Source organism: Quercus lobata, chromosome 11 (genome assembly GCF_001633185.2).
Source record: "Quercus lobata isolate SW786 chromosome 11, ValleyOak3.0 Primary Assembly, whole genome shotgun sequence".
Taxonomy (NCBI): Eukaryota; Viridiplantae; Streptophyta; class Magnoliopsida; order Fagales; family Fagaceae; genus Quercus; species Quercus lobata.
In genome coordinates this window covers 53,152,448-53,167,684 of record NC_044914.1, presented here as the reverse complement: position 1 = coordinate 53,167,684, position 15,237 = coordinate 53,152,448, and the positions used below count along the sequence as shown (strand labels likewise).

General features: G+C 29.3%; 1 protein-coding gene across 1 annotated transcript; it reads right to left on the bottom strand.

Moving 5' to 3' along the window:
• Positions 1-3,969: 3,969 nt before the first annotated feature.
• Positions 3,970-4,741, bottom strand: LOC115967127. The gene is made up of 2 exons (XM_031086206.1): positions 4,552-4,741; positions 3,970-4,413 (listed from the first exon to the last, which is right to left on the bottom strand). The coding sequence occupies exons 1-2, from the start codon at positions 4,603-4,605 to the stop codon at positions 3,970-3,972; spliced, it is 498 nt and encodes a 165-aa protein (XP_030942066.1). The 5' UTR covers positions 4,606-4,741.
• Between the last annotated feature and the right edge of the window lie 10,496 nt (positions 4,742-15,237).

The window sequence follows — 15,237 nt, the reverse complement described above, 5'->3', positions numbered from 1 at the left end:
TTTTTTTTTTGAAGAGGATGGTAGGTGGAATTTTCTATTTCTCTATGAAATACGTGTCTCATGGAAATTTGTAGGATTCTTTTGTAAGAAATGTTTATAGATTAAATAGTGTATATGTTATTTAATTTTTTTTTTAAATTTTTATTATATATATAATTATGAAATACTTAATTAAATAAAAAGATTTATCTTACATAATTATAATATTGTTTTATATAACGGGAGAAGATGTTATTAAAAAGATTTTTTTTTTAATATACCATAATCAGTTGATTAAGTTAAACATATCCAAAAATATTATGAAAAAATGTACATTTTGATTCTATGAAGAAAATGTACGTAACATGTTACATTAAATTTAAACAATTATATAAATTAAGAGTTATAGAATTTTTTTTTCTTTCCAAATTATTAATCATATACTATATAATAAAAATTAGGCTTAGAGGCTATGGTTTTGCCAAGTGGCTTTATTAAATTGTAGAATTTTTTTTTTTAAAGATTTTAAGAAAAAATAGATATACTTTTTCTTCTAGTATCATTTCAAAGTTGATAAAAATCTTAATTTAATTACAATTCAAATTCTGTCTTACGCTCCGTTTGTTTCGATGGAAAACTGTGTAAAAATAGTTTTCCGTATTTTCCAGTGTTTGGTAGCAAAAAAAAAAAAAAAAAGATGAGTCAAAGGAAAACTATCTTTGATCGATATAAAAATTATGACTTATTTTAAGAGATTGTTTTCCATTAATTTTTTTTTAGAAAACAATTCTATCTCACAACAAGCTAAATAAGGTAAGTTAGGAAGTTACTTTTCAATTCATTTAAAATTACTATCAAACATTGGAAAATGAGATAGTTTTATAGAAAATGCTTATTGGAAAATTACTCATTTTCTAGAAAACATCATTGTTCAAAACAGAGCATTAATTTGATTACAATCCAAATTCTTCATCTAATCCTTTATAATAAAAAATCTTAATTAAAAAAAAAAAGTAACATACTAAATGTTTTAGACCAAATTGCATAAATATTTTTACATTAAAAAAAAAGGACAAAATTTAGCTACAAAATCTTACTCAATATCTTTTTATTGGAAGTCAATTTTGATAAATCCATAATTAGAATACATCTTCTTCTTATATCTTCCATGGGTGCAAAATTTCTAGAAAATTAAAGATTGCGTTTTTGCAACAAGGGCAAAAAATGCAAGATTAGCCGAAATCTCTCATTGGGTTCTTTAGAAATGTTTATTTGTGGAGAATCAAGTACAAAATTTCAAATGTATAATGAACAAAAGGCTAATGGTGCTTTAACAAGAGAGAAATCAAAATGCCATATTTGGAATACAAGAAAATGCAAAAAAAGTATATAGGTCTGAAACTTCGACTCATAGTCAGCGAGAAAAGGAAATTGAGAGAAGTTGTGAGGAAGAGAGGGAAGGTTCCACTGTACTTATATTTCCACCCTAAGCTTTAGAATTGTGAGAATGATAGCTAGCTGAATGGACTTTTACTTTAAAGTTTCAGCTATGTGGGTAAAGTTGAAGAGAGAGTTTTATATAGAGTTTGGGGTGTTGTTCACGACTGGGTTTTTTGTAGTAGAAAAGGCTTTTATACCCCATGATACCAATTTGGTGTTTTGACTTGGGTTGCTTTTGTTTAGGGAAGAGTTTGACATGCTTTTAACATGATTTGGGAAATGCTTGACTAAACCCTCATTGGCTCCCCCTTTTCAGTTGTTTTAGACCATTAGGAGGCTCACCTGAATGAGCGCTAGTATCTAAAGTTGGCCAATGAGAGCCAACCATTTTTAAAGGAAAAAAAGGGTTCGGGTAGAAACTTTGGGCTACAGTTAGCTAGAGCATAAAAACTATTTCAAGGTGTAAATTTCGGGTACAAGACCTCTTCCATGAGCTTGAGGTGCTACTAGTGTCCCTTACCCACTTGGTAGCACACATGTGTTGGGCTCATGCAAAAGGTCCGAAAGAAATCAACCCATACTCTCCAAACCACACTTCCTCAATTTCCACAATATGTCACATGGGCTTAGGCCATGCTTAAAAGAATAAAAATATAATATTATATATGAATTGAGCTCATAATGAGGTTGTGCTCAATTAAGTCGAGCTTGTAGAAAATTGTGTCGCAAAAATGGGTATCAACAAAGATCAATAGTTATGTCATTAATAAATTGTTTAAATTGCAAGTTTTTATAGTTTAAAATTATGCATAAAATAAAAACTTATAGATCATATAGTAAATAATATCTAATTGGCAAAAAATTTGACATATGTATTAGAGTGTAAAGAACATGTAATTTAATAGTTAAATTTTCAAGCTATGTTGTAATATTTATTTTATTGAGTAAGGTTGTAGTCTAAGGCTAAAACTTTATTCAATAATTTTGTAGCTAAACTTTGTCAAAAAAAAAAAAAAATATAATTTTTCTTCTCCTATGCTATAATTTCTAAGTTGGAAAAAAATCTTAATTTGATTATAATCCAAATTCTATCTTAATTTGATTACAATTCAAATTCTTCATCTAATCCTTTATAATAAAAAAATCTTAATTAAAAAAAATAGCAATATACAACACGTTTTAGATTTAGATTTAAAAAAAAAAAAAAATTCAAATCAAAGAGCCCAGAGATGAAAGTCATGAAACAACGGTTTACGCCTATTTAAACCAACCTTTCTTTCACTTCTTCCTCCCCCCTCTTCTTCAATCTTTCACATTCTCTTTGCAATTCCTCTGTGTCTCTCATAATTACACAATTTTCCTTCTTTTCTTTCACTGCTCATTTCGAATTTGGTAAGTCCAATTCTTGCACTTTTCTTTCACTGCTCATTTCTTTCACTGCTTTTCAGTTTTTTATTTATTTATTTTTTCTGGGTCATTGGAGTTTTTGAGTATTGCCTACTAATAGTCTAATATCAACTTACAATTTCTTATGAAAAAAATACATTTATTTTTATTATTTATTTTTTAAAAACACCTCATGGATAGACATAAAATTGGGCAAATTACAGTAAACCCACCTGTAGTTTGGCCCGTTTTCACCTTACTTATTTGTGGTTTAAAACTTAGCATTTTGCCCACCTGTGTTTAGTTCTGTTTAGTCTTTGTTACCCACCTCTGGCTTTTCCATTAAAAAAAAACTTTTACAACCAAAATATAACAGAACACAAATCAAAAGGCTAGGGTTTAAATTTCTTGAAAAAGCTTGGAGTGGGAAGTTGAATTTACTGTTTGAAAGATTTCCTTGACATAGTAGAAAATGGCATACTTAGAGATGTTGCCGAAGAAAAAGAAGTGGGAAAGAATGCTTAAAAAATTGAAAGAAACAAAAACACAAATGTCTTTAAAAACACTTGAAGCTACAATTCATTTGCAGGAGCATTTAGAAACATACATATTTCCTTGTCATGGAGAGGTCTGGGGCAATGATTGGCTTCTCGAAGCACATGTCTTTCATTAAAATGTCCGGAAAAGATTGCTCTTCAAGGAAGGATCCATATATCACAAGATCAGCCATGCTTAAAACATTGCCTGCATCCACATCAAGAGCTTTGTGCTTTACAATGCCGGCTGCTTGGATATGTCAAGTTAATAGCAATTTCCTCAGGACAACAAGATAGCCAATAAGATGATGACTAAATCTATCCAATTAGTAGCAATTTCCTAAGGACAACAAGAGGCCAAAATGGCAAAATACCCCTTTCGCCCAAAACAAATAGCAAAACGCCCATGTTCTGAAACTATTTAAGGACTTGCCCTTGTTTTAAACTCGATTTTCTAAAAATCAAGTTTCAATGAAAAAATCGATTTAACAAAAATCGAGTTATAGGCAAAAAACTTGCAAAAACTTGATTTTGCAAGTAACTCGATTTTCCTTGAATCGAGTTTTTCATTGAAACTCGATTTAAAAAAAATCGAGTTTCAAAAATAAGGGCATATCCCTAAATAGTTTTAGAACAGGGGCATTTTGTTGGAATTTTTGGACGAATGGGGTATTTTGCCATTTTGGCCGACAACAAGATAGCCAATAAGATGATGACTAAATCTATCCAAAAATACCATGCCGTAGTTACTTGTTGAATGCCCACTTAGAACCACAATTTTGAGATTAGAATTGGAATTATTATCTAACGGGAAGTTTGAAAGAACTGGTAATAAAGCCTGTAAAATGATGGCATTCTCCAACCACAAACCCCTATACATAAATTGGCTTCCCACAATGGCTATAACAGCATCTTCAAGCTCATAACCCATTTTGACACGCAAATTATCTTTGTGTAAGGCCATTACAGTGTCCGCCTCCCATGCTTCAGCAGAAGTATCTGGAATAACAAAAAAGTTTCCAACACCAAAACCCTCCACCACCACCACCACCGAAGGCCCACAGTCCACAACCTTCGCAAGCCATAAGCCACAACACCACCAAAATCAGATCAATCACATCACTAGCAAACCAAAATCAGATCAAACCTACAACCCAAAAGCAAAAAAAAAAAAAGAAAAAAAAAAGTATATATATATAATGAAACTCACGAAGTAGCGTAGTCCGATCAGCCTCCTCAACTCTAAGCATTGTTGGGTTTTCATTTGATCGGCCTCCTCAAGGCTGGGTTAGCTGGGTTTTCACTGTGGTGCCAAGTTGGTCTCCTCAACACCATAAAGAGAGAAGAGATGAGAGAGTAAAATCAGAGATCTGAGTTTGAGAGAGAGAGAGAGAGAGAGAGACCATGGGATGGGAGCTTGAGAGACAATGAGAGTTTGAGAGAGAGGATAAAGCATATGAAAATTGATAATTTAGTTTCTTTACAAAATTCCCTATTTGATCTTGTTTCTTTGTATATTTTTGTTATTTTTATATTTTTGGAGAAGAGAGATATAAAATATAAGCAAAAGACTTATTTATCCATGTTTTTAACAGAGGTGGTTAACAGAGACCAAACGGAGCTAAACACAGGTGAACAAATTGTTAAGGTTTAAACCACGGGTTGGCAAAATGAAAACTGGCTAAACCACAAGTGGGTTTACTATAATTTGTCCCACAAAATTATAATTATTCTTCTCAAGTTTTTTCTATACATCTCTATCAATTTTTTAGATAAATACAAAAACTTAGTTGTTATTTTTTGTTTTTTCATTCACTCTTTTTGCTAACATTGCACATATATCAGACTTTATTCTCTCAATTTCTTCTTCGTAACTGTTATTTTTTTTAATAGGAACTTCTCTGTAACTTTGAGTTTATGTGTTGATTTATATTTCTTTCTTTTTGATGCTTCATTTAAGCTACTTTTTAAAAATTTTTTTTATTTCTTTCTTTTCGATGCTTCATTTAAGTTACTTATTATTTGATCTTTATTATATTTTTTTGGTTTGATCTTCTTGAGTAATTAAACAAGTTTAATCTTTCAATCTCTTTTTTATTTATGTGAAAAGTTGCATAGCTTTAATATATATATATATATATATATATATGTGTGTGTGTGTGTGTGTGTGTGTGTGTGTACGTGCACGTGCGTGTGCGCGTGTGTATATTTGGTAATAGGATTTGAACCCATGTTCTTAGGGCAGTAAATGAACCAACTAGATTTGCTAAAGATGAAACAATGTACACATATGGCTAGAGGATGTCTCCCCAATAATTTGAAACTAGGTTCTTGAATTAATTTTTTTTTTTTTTTTTTTTTTGTATTTAATTTTCTTATTCTTTGTAAGGCATTGATTTTAATGCATGTTTTTTGATAGAGTTTATGATAACTATTTTATTTTTTTGAGGGTTTGATATGGTATTTCACTGTGATTATTAATATGTATTTTAAGAGTTTTAATTGATAACATATATTCTTCCATGAATATATATTAAAGGAAAATTTTTGGGAAAAAAAAAGTAAAATTGAAGAACCAAGTTGGTTGACTTTTTGAAGCCCGCCTTGAAGAAGAAAAATTAGTAACTTTTTTGTTGGGTTAAGATAATTGAACATTTTTATTATTTAAAAAAAATTTCAAAATTATATATAAAAAAATCTTATTCATGATAAAAACATATTTACTGTTATATATATAAGTAATAACTTACTAAAAGAGTGCAATTAATTTGTTTGTTTTTAAAATGCATAAGATGATTTATTCTTTTTTTTTTTTCGTATATTATTTTTTACCAATATCATGAGACAAAATTTGTAAGCTTTGCTTCAAACTTATAGGAATTTGAATTTGTCATTAATTTTTTTGCAAAATTTTTCATTATTAATTTTAAATTTTTAGTAATTTAGATTGTTCTTAATTATTGAATTGAGGTTTTCACTTAAATATGATTTCAATTATTTTTTTTGGATAATTTTTAATTATTATATTCATTTTTTTTTCGATTTAAATATACATTGATGATTAATTGAGCCTTAAAGCTCGCTTGCTCTCTCTCTCTCTCTCTCTCTCTCTCTCTCTCTCTCTCTCTCTCTCTCTCTCTCTCTCTCTCTCTCTCTCTCTCTCTCTCTCTCTCTCTCTCTATATATATATATATATATATATATATATATGCATTTTATAATACCTTAGTTTCACACAATATGCATTAATTACATAACTTAAAAGTAAAATATTTATTTATTTTTATTATCTATTCTAATATCTAATTTTAAGTAAATTAATAAGAAAACTATTTACATATGAATTTTGATTAAGCCATGCATCGGACGAGCATAATGCTAGTCATCAATATATATATATATATATATATATATATATATATAAGCAGAGACCTCATGTGCATAAGCATGAAGTTCTGCCATGTGGCACACTTTTTGAAAAGAGAATTGAAATACTCTTTAAGTCTTAAGCCACATTAGAGATAATAACAAATTAAAAATAGGGGCTTTTTGTTTCTTATGTTCAATGTTTCAAGACTTTTCCAGATTCTTTGTAAGACTCTTTGTTTTATTTGGTTAAATGTTTCAAGACCTTTTCAGTTAAAAAAAATAAGGAATCTTCCCTTTTCATCTATTGCACTTCTACTCCTTTATATACACTAGCCCATGATCCTTAATTTCATCCCATCTCAAATATACCAACACCAAGAATGATATCAATTACCTTCAACCTTTCAATGGCACCTACCTAATGCCAACATTGTCATCCCATTTAATCGTAATTTGTATGAGTTGACTACGGCCAAGGAAGTGAGCATGCATTTTTTATTGACAGACGATGACTTATGGTTTTGATTTTGAGATCATACACTGTGGGTTTTGTAAAAGTTGTAATTGACTTTGGGTCTTAGGGTGTTTGGGATTTGGTGTGGGGAAGTCATAAATGTATTTTGTTTTAATACTAAAGAGAAATAGGGAAAAAAAAAAAAAACCTTCTAATTGATAATAGATGAGATTAGGTTTTTTTTTTTTTTTTTTTTTTTTTTTTTTTTTAAATTCTATTTTAGAACTCATAATTAATATGTTTCTTTGTAATTTTTTACTACTATTTAGTGCAGTATTGGTATGAGCACAAGAATGAAAGTAAAAGCCAATGATGATTTTAGAGTGTTTTTCGAGTTATTTTATTATTATTATTATTTATTTATTTTTTGTGGATGTGGAAGCCTGTTTAAGGCAATTAAATTGGATAAATGGAAGTGTTTTTAGCGTATTTTCCTTTACTTGATCACATTGTCTATATGTTGGTATTTACAAATGATTTCTTTTCACTGAGATAATGAAATGTGTGTTTGAAATTTGGGGCTCGATATTTTGTTGTGAAAATGGAGTGTATTTGAGGAAATGTCTGAGAGTTTGCTTGAATTTCTATAATATTAGGATATAGAAATATTTTATACTTTCAATTTTAATTTGTAGATTTTAAAATCATTTAATCAGTTTAAAAAATAAAGTCTAAAAATATTATAATATGTTAGTCTTCTAGAAATTAAATGTTGAAAAACTTGATTGTTCTAAGCTCAGAAATCTAGATTAGTAAAGCAATTCCACTCAATATTCAGAAACCAATTCTATGACCAAAAAAAAAAAAAGTATAAAATATAAATTAAGAAAAAAGTCGAGGTTCAAAACATTCAACAATATTGTGAGAAAATTAGTGGCAGTTCTAGGAATTTTTTTGAGGGTGGCCTTTAAAAAACTTAAATTATACAAAATCTAATAAAAAGAGAATTTCATACATTGACAAAACACACACACACACACACAAATACATAAAATCTTACAATTTCCTTTTACAAATTTTTTTATTTTGAAATTGTTACATGATAGTCTCATTATCAATATTGCAAGTCACATCTCTTTAAAAGTTTAGTTAAATAAAATTTTTCTTGTACTTTTATTTTTATTTGTAAGGACCTAATATATTGTTAAGGGGACCAAAGTTTAAGAACAAAATTTGGTTACAAACTTTTTTGTAGTCACTCTCACTAAATGAATTAACATTGTTACATATTCTGAAAATTTAATCAATGAATTGCATGTTCTTTATATTCTTAAAACACGTTAAAATTTCATGCTAATTGAATGTTATTTGCCATTCGATCCATAAAATTATTTTTTATGTACAATTTTAGACTACAAAAATTTGAAATTTAAATATTTGATTGACAACGTAGCTATTGATCTTTTATCTTCTTGAAATGTTGCAATTACGAAAGATTTAAGAAGAAAATGTAATCAAATGATGGATTTGTTAAAATTCATATTCAATAAAAAAAAATATTGAATAGAGTTGTAGCCTTAATCTACAACCATGCTTATTGCCAAATTTTGTCTAGAATTTTTTATGTTGGGCCTAAAAAAAAATTTAGGGTGGTCAAAAAGTTTTTTTAAAGATAAAGAAATCATAAATTTTTAAAATTTATAAATAATAATTATATTTTTTTTCCAAGTCAGGGTAGTCCTATGACCACCCTGAACTCTATGTAGAGCTACCCTTGGAGAAAATATAAATATTATACAACAAAATAAATTTTATAATAAGTCTTAAAAACATAAAATTATTTCAAATTAATTTATAAAGCATCCACGCATCATGTGAGACATTATCTAGTATAAGTATAATGACTATGTTATTGAAACTTGAATTTAAAAGTAGTCTTTGTAATATATTTATTACTTTTATTGACATTAAGAAATGAGTGGTGATAGAGATGATTTTAACAAAAACGTATAAGTGTGTATAACTCAGTATATGCGACAATAATTTACTCTTAAGAAATAAACATGTTCCTACGGATCAACACTGTTTCTTTTTGACCTATCCTTCCTTACCCACCTGTCCCTGTTACTGACTTACGGTAGAACCACTGCCACCACTTAAGAGTATCATCGTATGCAAACATATTGCGTGAAAAGAAGGCAATCAAAAAGGAAAATGAAAAAGAAGAAAAGAAAGTATAAAGAGAAAAGTCAAAAAGGGAAAAAAAGAAGAAGAAGAAAAGAAAGTATAAAGAGAAAAGTCAGAAAAGAAAAAGAAAAGAAGCCAGAAGGATATATACCATGTACCTACTTTACTCTCTTTCCTACTCGTTTCCTCTTCTTTATCAATCTTCTGCTCATACATCCTAATGGCTTTCACAGCTAGCGTACCTGCCTCAGCCTTTTACTAAAAAAAATTTAGTTTAATAGCGTGCTAAAATATATCAAGTGAAGAGCTAAAAAGTATATATATATATATATATATATATATATTGGTTAGAATATATAATATTATCTCTAACTACTTTGTCTGCCAATATGTTTGTCCTAGTCTCCCAGATATAATAAACTAACGAAATAGGTTCCTTGAACAAAGGAAATGGATCATTGAGACCCGTCCAGCGCGTTTTAAGGGGGTATTCGGATTTCTAGTTTTCATAACTTATAACTGCATTTTCATAATTCATAACATAAAAATGGTAGGACCCATAATTCAAAAGCTTGTTTGGATTTCAATAACTCTGTTTTCAGTTTTTGTTTCCATCACTTAATTCTCTGAAGTCAGGTTAGCCGCACCTTTTTTTTTTTTTTTTTTTTTTTTTTTTTTTTTTTTCACTTGGTTCGGTGAGTTTGGGTTCTAAAAAGAAAAAAAAAAGCACCAAGTGACATGTATGAGCCCACAAACAGTGTGACAAATATTGAGTGATGACAAGTGAGTGATGGTGCCAAACGAGTAGGGTCTTTTAAGTGATGAGTGATGAAAAAAAAATCCAAACAAGACCTAAATTTTTGGTCCACTATTTTTTTTATTATTCTTTTTTTTTTTTTTTTTTTTTTTTGGTTTGTTGCTAAATTTTGGTACTGCAAAAGACGTATAGGCCCACAACATTAGGAGCACTCAAACTTTCCTGGATCAAAGTAAGTGCATGTACCCAAAAAAATCACTTACCAGTAAAAAAACACTACTTATTTTAGCCTGGCATCACAACAACTAAAATTCAATTCATTGACTCTCTCATTCTCAGCCAATTCTCGTTCTTTCTCAAAAAACCATTGTGAAATATCTCTCATTTTTAATTTCTCATTCACTTCGCTTCTTAAACTCTTACAATTTTAATTTCGTCACATCTTTATTTTCTTTCTCCTCTCCTCTTCCTTTTAGATCTTCTCAACCATCTGTATATCAAAATCACAATGGCTCTTTCGACCACCAAGGAACCTCCTCTTCCTCTTTCACCCAACGATATAGATATGATGTGTTCTTGAGTTTTAGAGGAGAAGATACCCGCAATGGTTTTACCAGCAATTTGAATGGTATTTTGTGTCATAATGGTATTAACACTTTCATGGATGATAAACTTCAAAGAGGAGAAAAAATTTCCGCTGAACTTCTTGAAGCTATAGAAAGTTCAATGATTTCAATAATTGTATTCTCTAAAAACTATACATCTTCCACTTAGTGTTTGGATGAACTTGTCAAGATTCTTGAGCGTAAAAATAATGGCCAAGTGGTGTTTCCGGTTTTTTACAAAGTGGATCCATCAGATATACGTGACCAAAAGGGAAATTTTGGAGAAGCACTCGCAAAGCATGAAAAAAAATTCAAGGATGATAAAGAGAAGCTGCAGAGATGGAGGGCAGCCCTAAATGAAGCCAGCAATATATCTGGTTAGCATTACAAAAATGAGTATGTGTTAATCTCTAATTTGTTATCTCCATTTAATTTTATTGCTAAACAACAACCCCCAAGAAAACCCTTCTTATTTGCTTTTTTATTAAAAAAGAAAAGAAAAGAAATTATAAAAAATTTATATTTTGATCATATCTTTCATTAGTGAGTTAAATAGGATACAAGGTTCAATGATAAGAAAGGGAAGAATATATGACATATAATCTTATCAATTAATTTGAAGCTTTTCTTACGTCATGTTTAGAAAATTTCCCCTAAATTTTTTAATAAATACATTCAAGGGTCAAAAGTGGATATTCAATGAGTTTGTTCCTTTTCAAAGCAGATATTCCATGCATCTTTGTGCTAAAAGCCTAAAATTGATTTTTGAAGTAAAAAATAAAAATGTTTGTAATGATAGTTCTCAAATCTATAAATTATGTGCCATTTAATTTAACTAACAAAATTTATGTTGCAGTTCACAAGCTAAACATTTTGAATTCAATTTAAGTTCATATTTCTATTTTCTAACATGTTTTAAATGCTTTGTGATTGGCAGCCACCCTTAATTTAGATTTATCAAAGAAATTTTTGAAGAGACCTTAAGTGCCAAATTAAATCGTACACAAGTATTTGTTGTTAGATACCCAGTTGGAATAGACTCTTGCATAGAGGAAATAAGTTGCCAATTAGATATTGACTCAAAAGATGTTCGCATGTTAGTGATCCATGGTTTTCTTGGAATAGGTAAGACAACAATTGCAAAAGCTATTTTTAACTTAATTGCATATCATTTTGAAGGAAGTAGCTTTCTAGAGGATGTTAGAGAAAAATCAAGAACAAATGATGGAATACTCCAACTACAACAGGTACTTTATTCTGAGATCTTGGGGGGAGGAAATTTGAAGGCGCACGGTGTATTTAAAAGAATCAATGTGATAATAGAAATGCTTCACCACAAAAGAATTCTTTTAATTCTTGATGATGTGGATACATTAGTCCAAGTAGAAAATTTGCTTGGAAAATGTGATTGGTTTGCACCTAGAAGTAGAATCATTATCACAACAACAGAGGAAAAGGTATTATCTACTCTTCAAGAAGATTGTCATCTAACTTACTATAACTACAAGGTTATGGAATTAAATAAACATGAATCACGCGAACTCTTTTATCAACATGCATTCAAAAGAAACAAGCCTACGAAAGATTATTTGGAGCTTGTAGACCAATTTTTACATTATGCCAAAGGCCTTCCATTAGCTTTAAAAACAATAGGTGCTGATTTGTACAAGAGAAATATAAATTATTGGAAAAGTATATTAGAAAAGTATAAAATATTTCCACATCCAAATATTCTACAAGTACTCAAAAAAAGTTACGATGGATTAGACCCAACTCAACGAGATATTTTCCTTGATATTGCATGTCTCTTTAAAGGAATTCGCAAGGAAGTTATTGTTGACATATTACAAAGTAGCTATTGCTATGACCCGTTATGCGATATTGAGAAACTTATTGATAAGTGCCTCATATTTGTTGAAGATGGCAAATTATCAATGCATAATTTGATACAACAAATGGGTTTTGAAATTGTTCGACAGGAATCAGAATTGTTCAAGAAACCTAAAAAGATATTGTGTTATGAAGATGCTCCTGAAGTACTAATTTGAGATATGGTATAAGTAGTTCTAATTTATCGTTTCCCTTTTCTCACAATGCTAATATAGTTAATTTTTTTTTTTTTATAATTATTTTCTTTGATTTTATGATTTTAATTTTGAAGAAAATATAAGTTTCTTAGCACTGATTTTGTTTAAGATTTAATAGTCATAAATTCTTTTGTGTAATGTGATTCAAGTAAATTTTTTTTTTTTTTTTTTTTGGGTCTAATTAGGGATTAGATGAAATTCGAGGCATATCATTGTGCTTAGCACAACCAAGGAACATGCAATTGAATCTTGAGAAGATGAAGGGTCTCAAATATTTGAAAATTCATAATGTAATTTGTGAAGACCTTAAATCCCTTCCCAATGGGTTAAGGTTACTTGATTGCAGTGAATTTCCTTTATCAATCTTTCCATCCACCTTTGAACCTACAAAACTCGTTGTACTCAAAATGCGAGGGAGCCACATTGAATTGGATGAGCATTTCGAGGTATGATCATTAGTATTTACAAATTCTTATTAGGTTTTTGTTAATGAGTACACTTAGGGTACGTTTGGTATGTTGTAATAACTCCTGTAATGGAATAGTTATTCATGTGTAATAACAATTCGGTCATTTGGTTGCATCTTTATTATATGGATTAGTTATTACGTTGGAATGACTATTCTTTAAATTGAAGAATAGTTATTCTTCTTTAAAATGGATGTAATAGCTATTACTTAGTATATATAATAAGTTTTAAAATTAATATATTTCCAAAAATATAAAGTTTCCTTATACATCATCTTTTACAAGCTTTCCATATGTAACAACCAAACTTATGAATAGTAATAGTTATTCAATTACAATGTCTTCTATTCCCAGTAATAAAGATTACTATTCCTAATGTAATCTACATTCAGTGTACCAAACGTACCCTTAGGGAATAAGATAAGGTGAATTATTTTTTGTTATTAAAACAAAAGCATGCATTTAATACTACATTAAATAATATTTCTATACATTTTCCCCACAAACATAGTTAAGTTGTGCACAAATATTTAAAAAAATTTCGCACAACCATGACGAGTTCATGGGTGCAAATCAATGAACCATTTGATAAGTGTATTTTCCTTTTTAAAAAGAGTAGCACTACTGTCTATGACTCCTACAAATTTTATTACATTAAGCATACAAACTGATATGTCATTAGTGGGTTCTAATTAGCTCAACTGGTAAAGTCTCCAATAGTTGAATAAGAGATCTAAATTTCAATCCTCGCCTACACCAAAAACTGATTAGTGTCTTGGTGTGATGATAAAGAGCTATCATTAGGAGCGAACGCCATAGTTTGAAAATAAGAATTTACTCAAAAAAAATTGATGTGTCATTAATTATAAATAGACAATTTAAATATTCATTTATGGATTCTCAAAAAAAAAAAAAAAAAAAAAATTATTTATGATGTGGTTGAAACCCACCAATCATATTCATTGCCACATAAATTTGTAAGTTTTATGTAGTAAAACTTATTATACCTTTAGCATTTCTATTTCAAAAAAAAAAATGTATATAATTCATTATTAATTTATTAGTTATTAATCTATTCTCTTAGCCTATCATTTTAAAGTTTGTTTTCTTCTTACTAATAAATTTCAAAAAAAATTCCTTTCTTCTACAAAGATGTCGGTTCGGAACATTGAAATATATGGATTTCTCATATTGTAAAAATATTACAAAGGTGCCTAACTTATTAGTGATTTCCCCAAACATAAAGACATTGAAACTTAATGGATGCATAAATTTAGTTGAGGTTCACCAGTCCGTTGGACTTCTTCAAAAGCTTGAATCCTGGTATCTCAATTATTGCCAAAATCTTAGAATTTTACCAAGAAACCTCCAGTTGAAATCTCTTAGATGGTTTTGTCTTAAATGGTGTGGAAGTCTTATGCACAGAATGGAAAGATTAGCATTGCTTTCATCTATAGGATATCTCAGTAGTCTTGATGGGTTAACAATAAGTTTAAAAAACGTGAAAGATTCAAGTAACATCTCTAATTTATGAAATCTTAGGTCGCTCGTATTGTATGATTGTGAAAGTTTTCCAGAAGCCATGAATACTTCTGGTTGCTTCCCCAAATTACAATATTTAGATTTCTTTGACAGCAACATTACTACCCTCCCTAAAATTGCACGGATATGTCCGAAATTAAAAACCTTTAACAATCACCGTTGCTGGAACCTTCGGGAAATTCCAATGCTTCCACCTTATATACAAGCTGTACATGCAAGAGAGTGCAATTCGTTGAATTCACGATCTAGAAGAAGATTATTGAGTCAGGTATCTCTAATTTATATATATATAAAAAAAAAAAAGAAACAATTTTGGTTAACTTTCCTTACTAAATTTGCTAAACTGAAGTTTTGTAATTTTGTTAATTGCAAACAGTTTGGAGATGTAATAGGACTTCCACAGAATTTAGCATGTGGTTATTCTAATA

Bases quoted from the DNA above. Each gene is read 5' to 3' on its own strand.
- LOC115967127 (XM_031086206.1), bottom strand. From the start codon at position 4,605: ATGAAAACCCAACAATGCTTAGAGTTGAGGAGGCTGATCGGACTACGC. The intron at 4,414-4,551 runs GTGAGTTTCATT...TGGCTTGCGAAG, and splicing joins TGATCGGACTACGCTACTTC to GTTGTGGACTGTGGGCCTTC.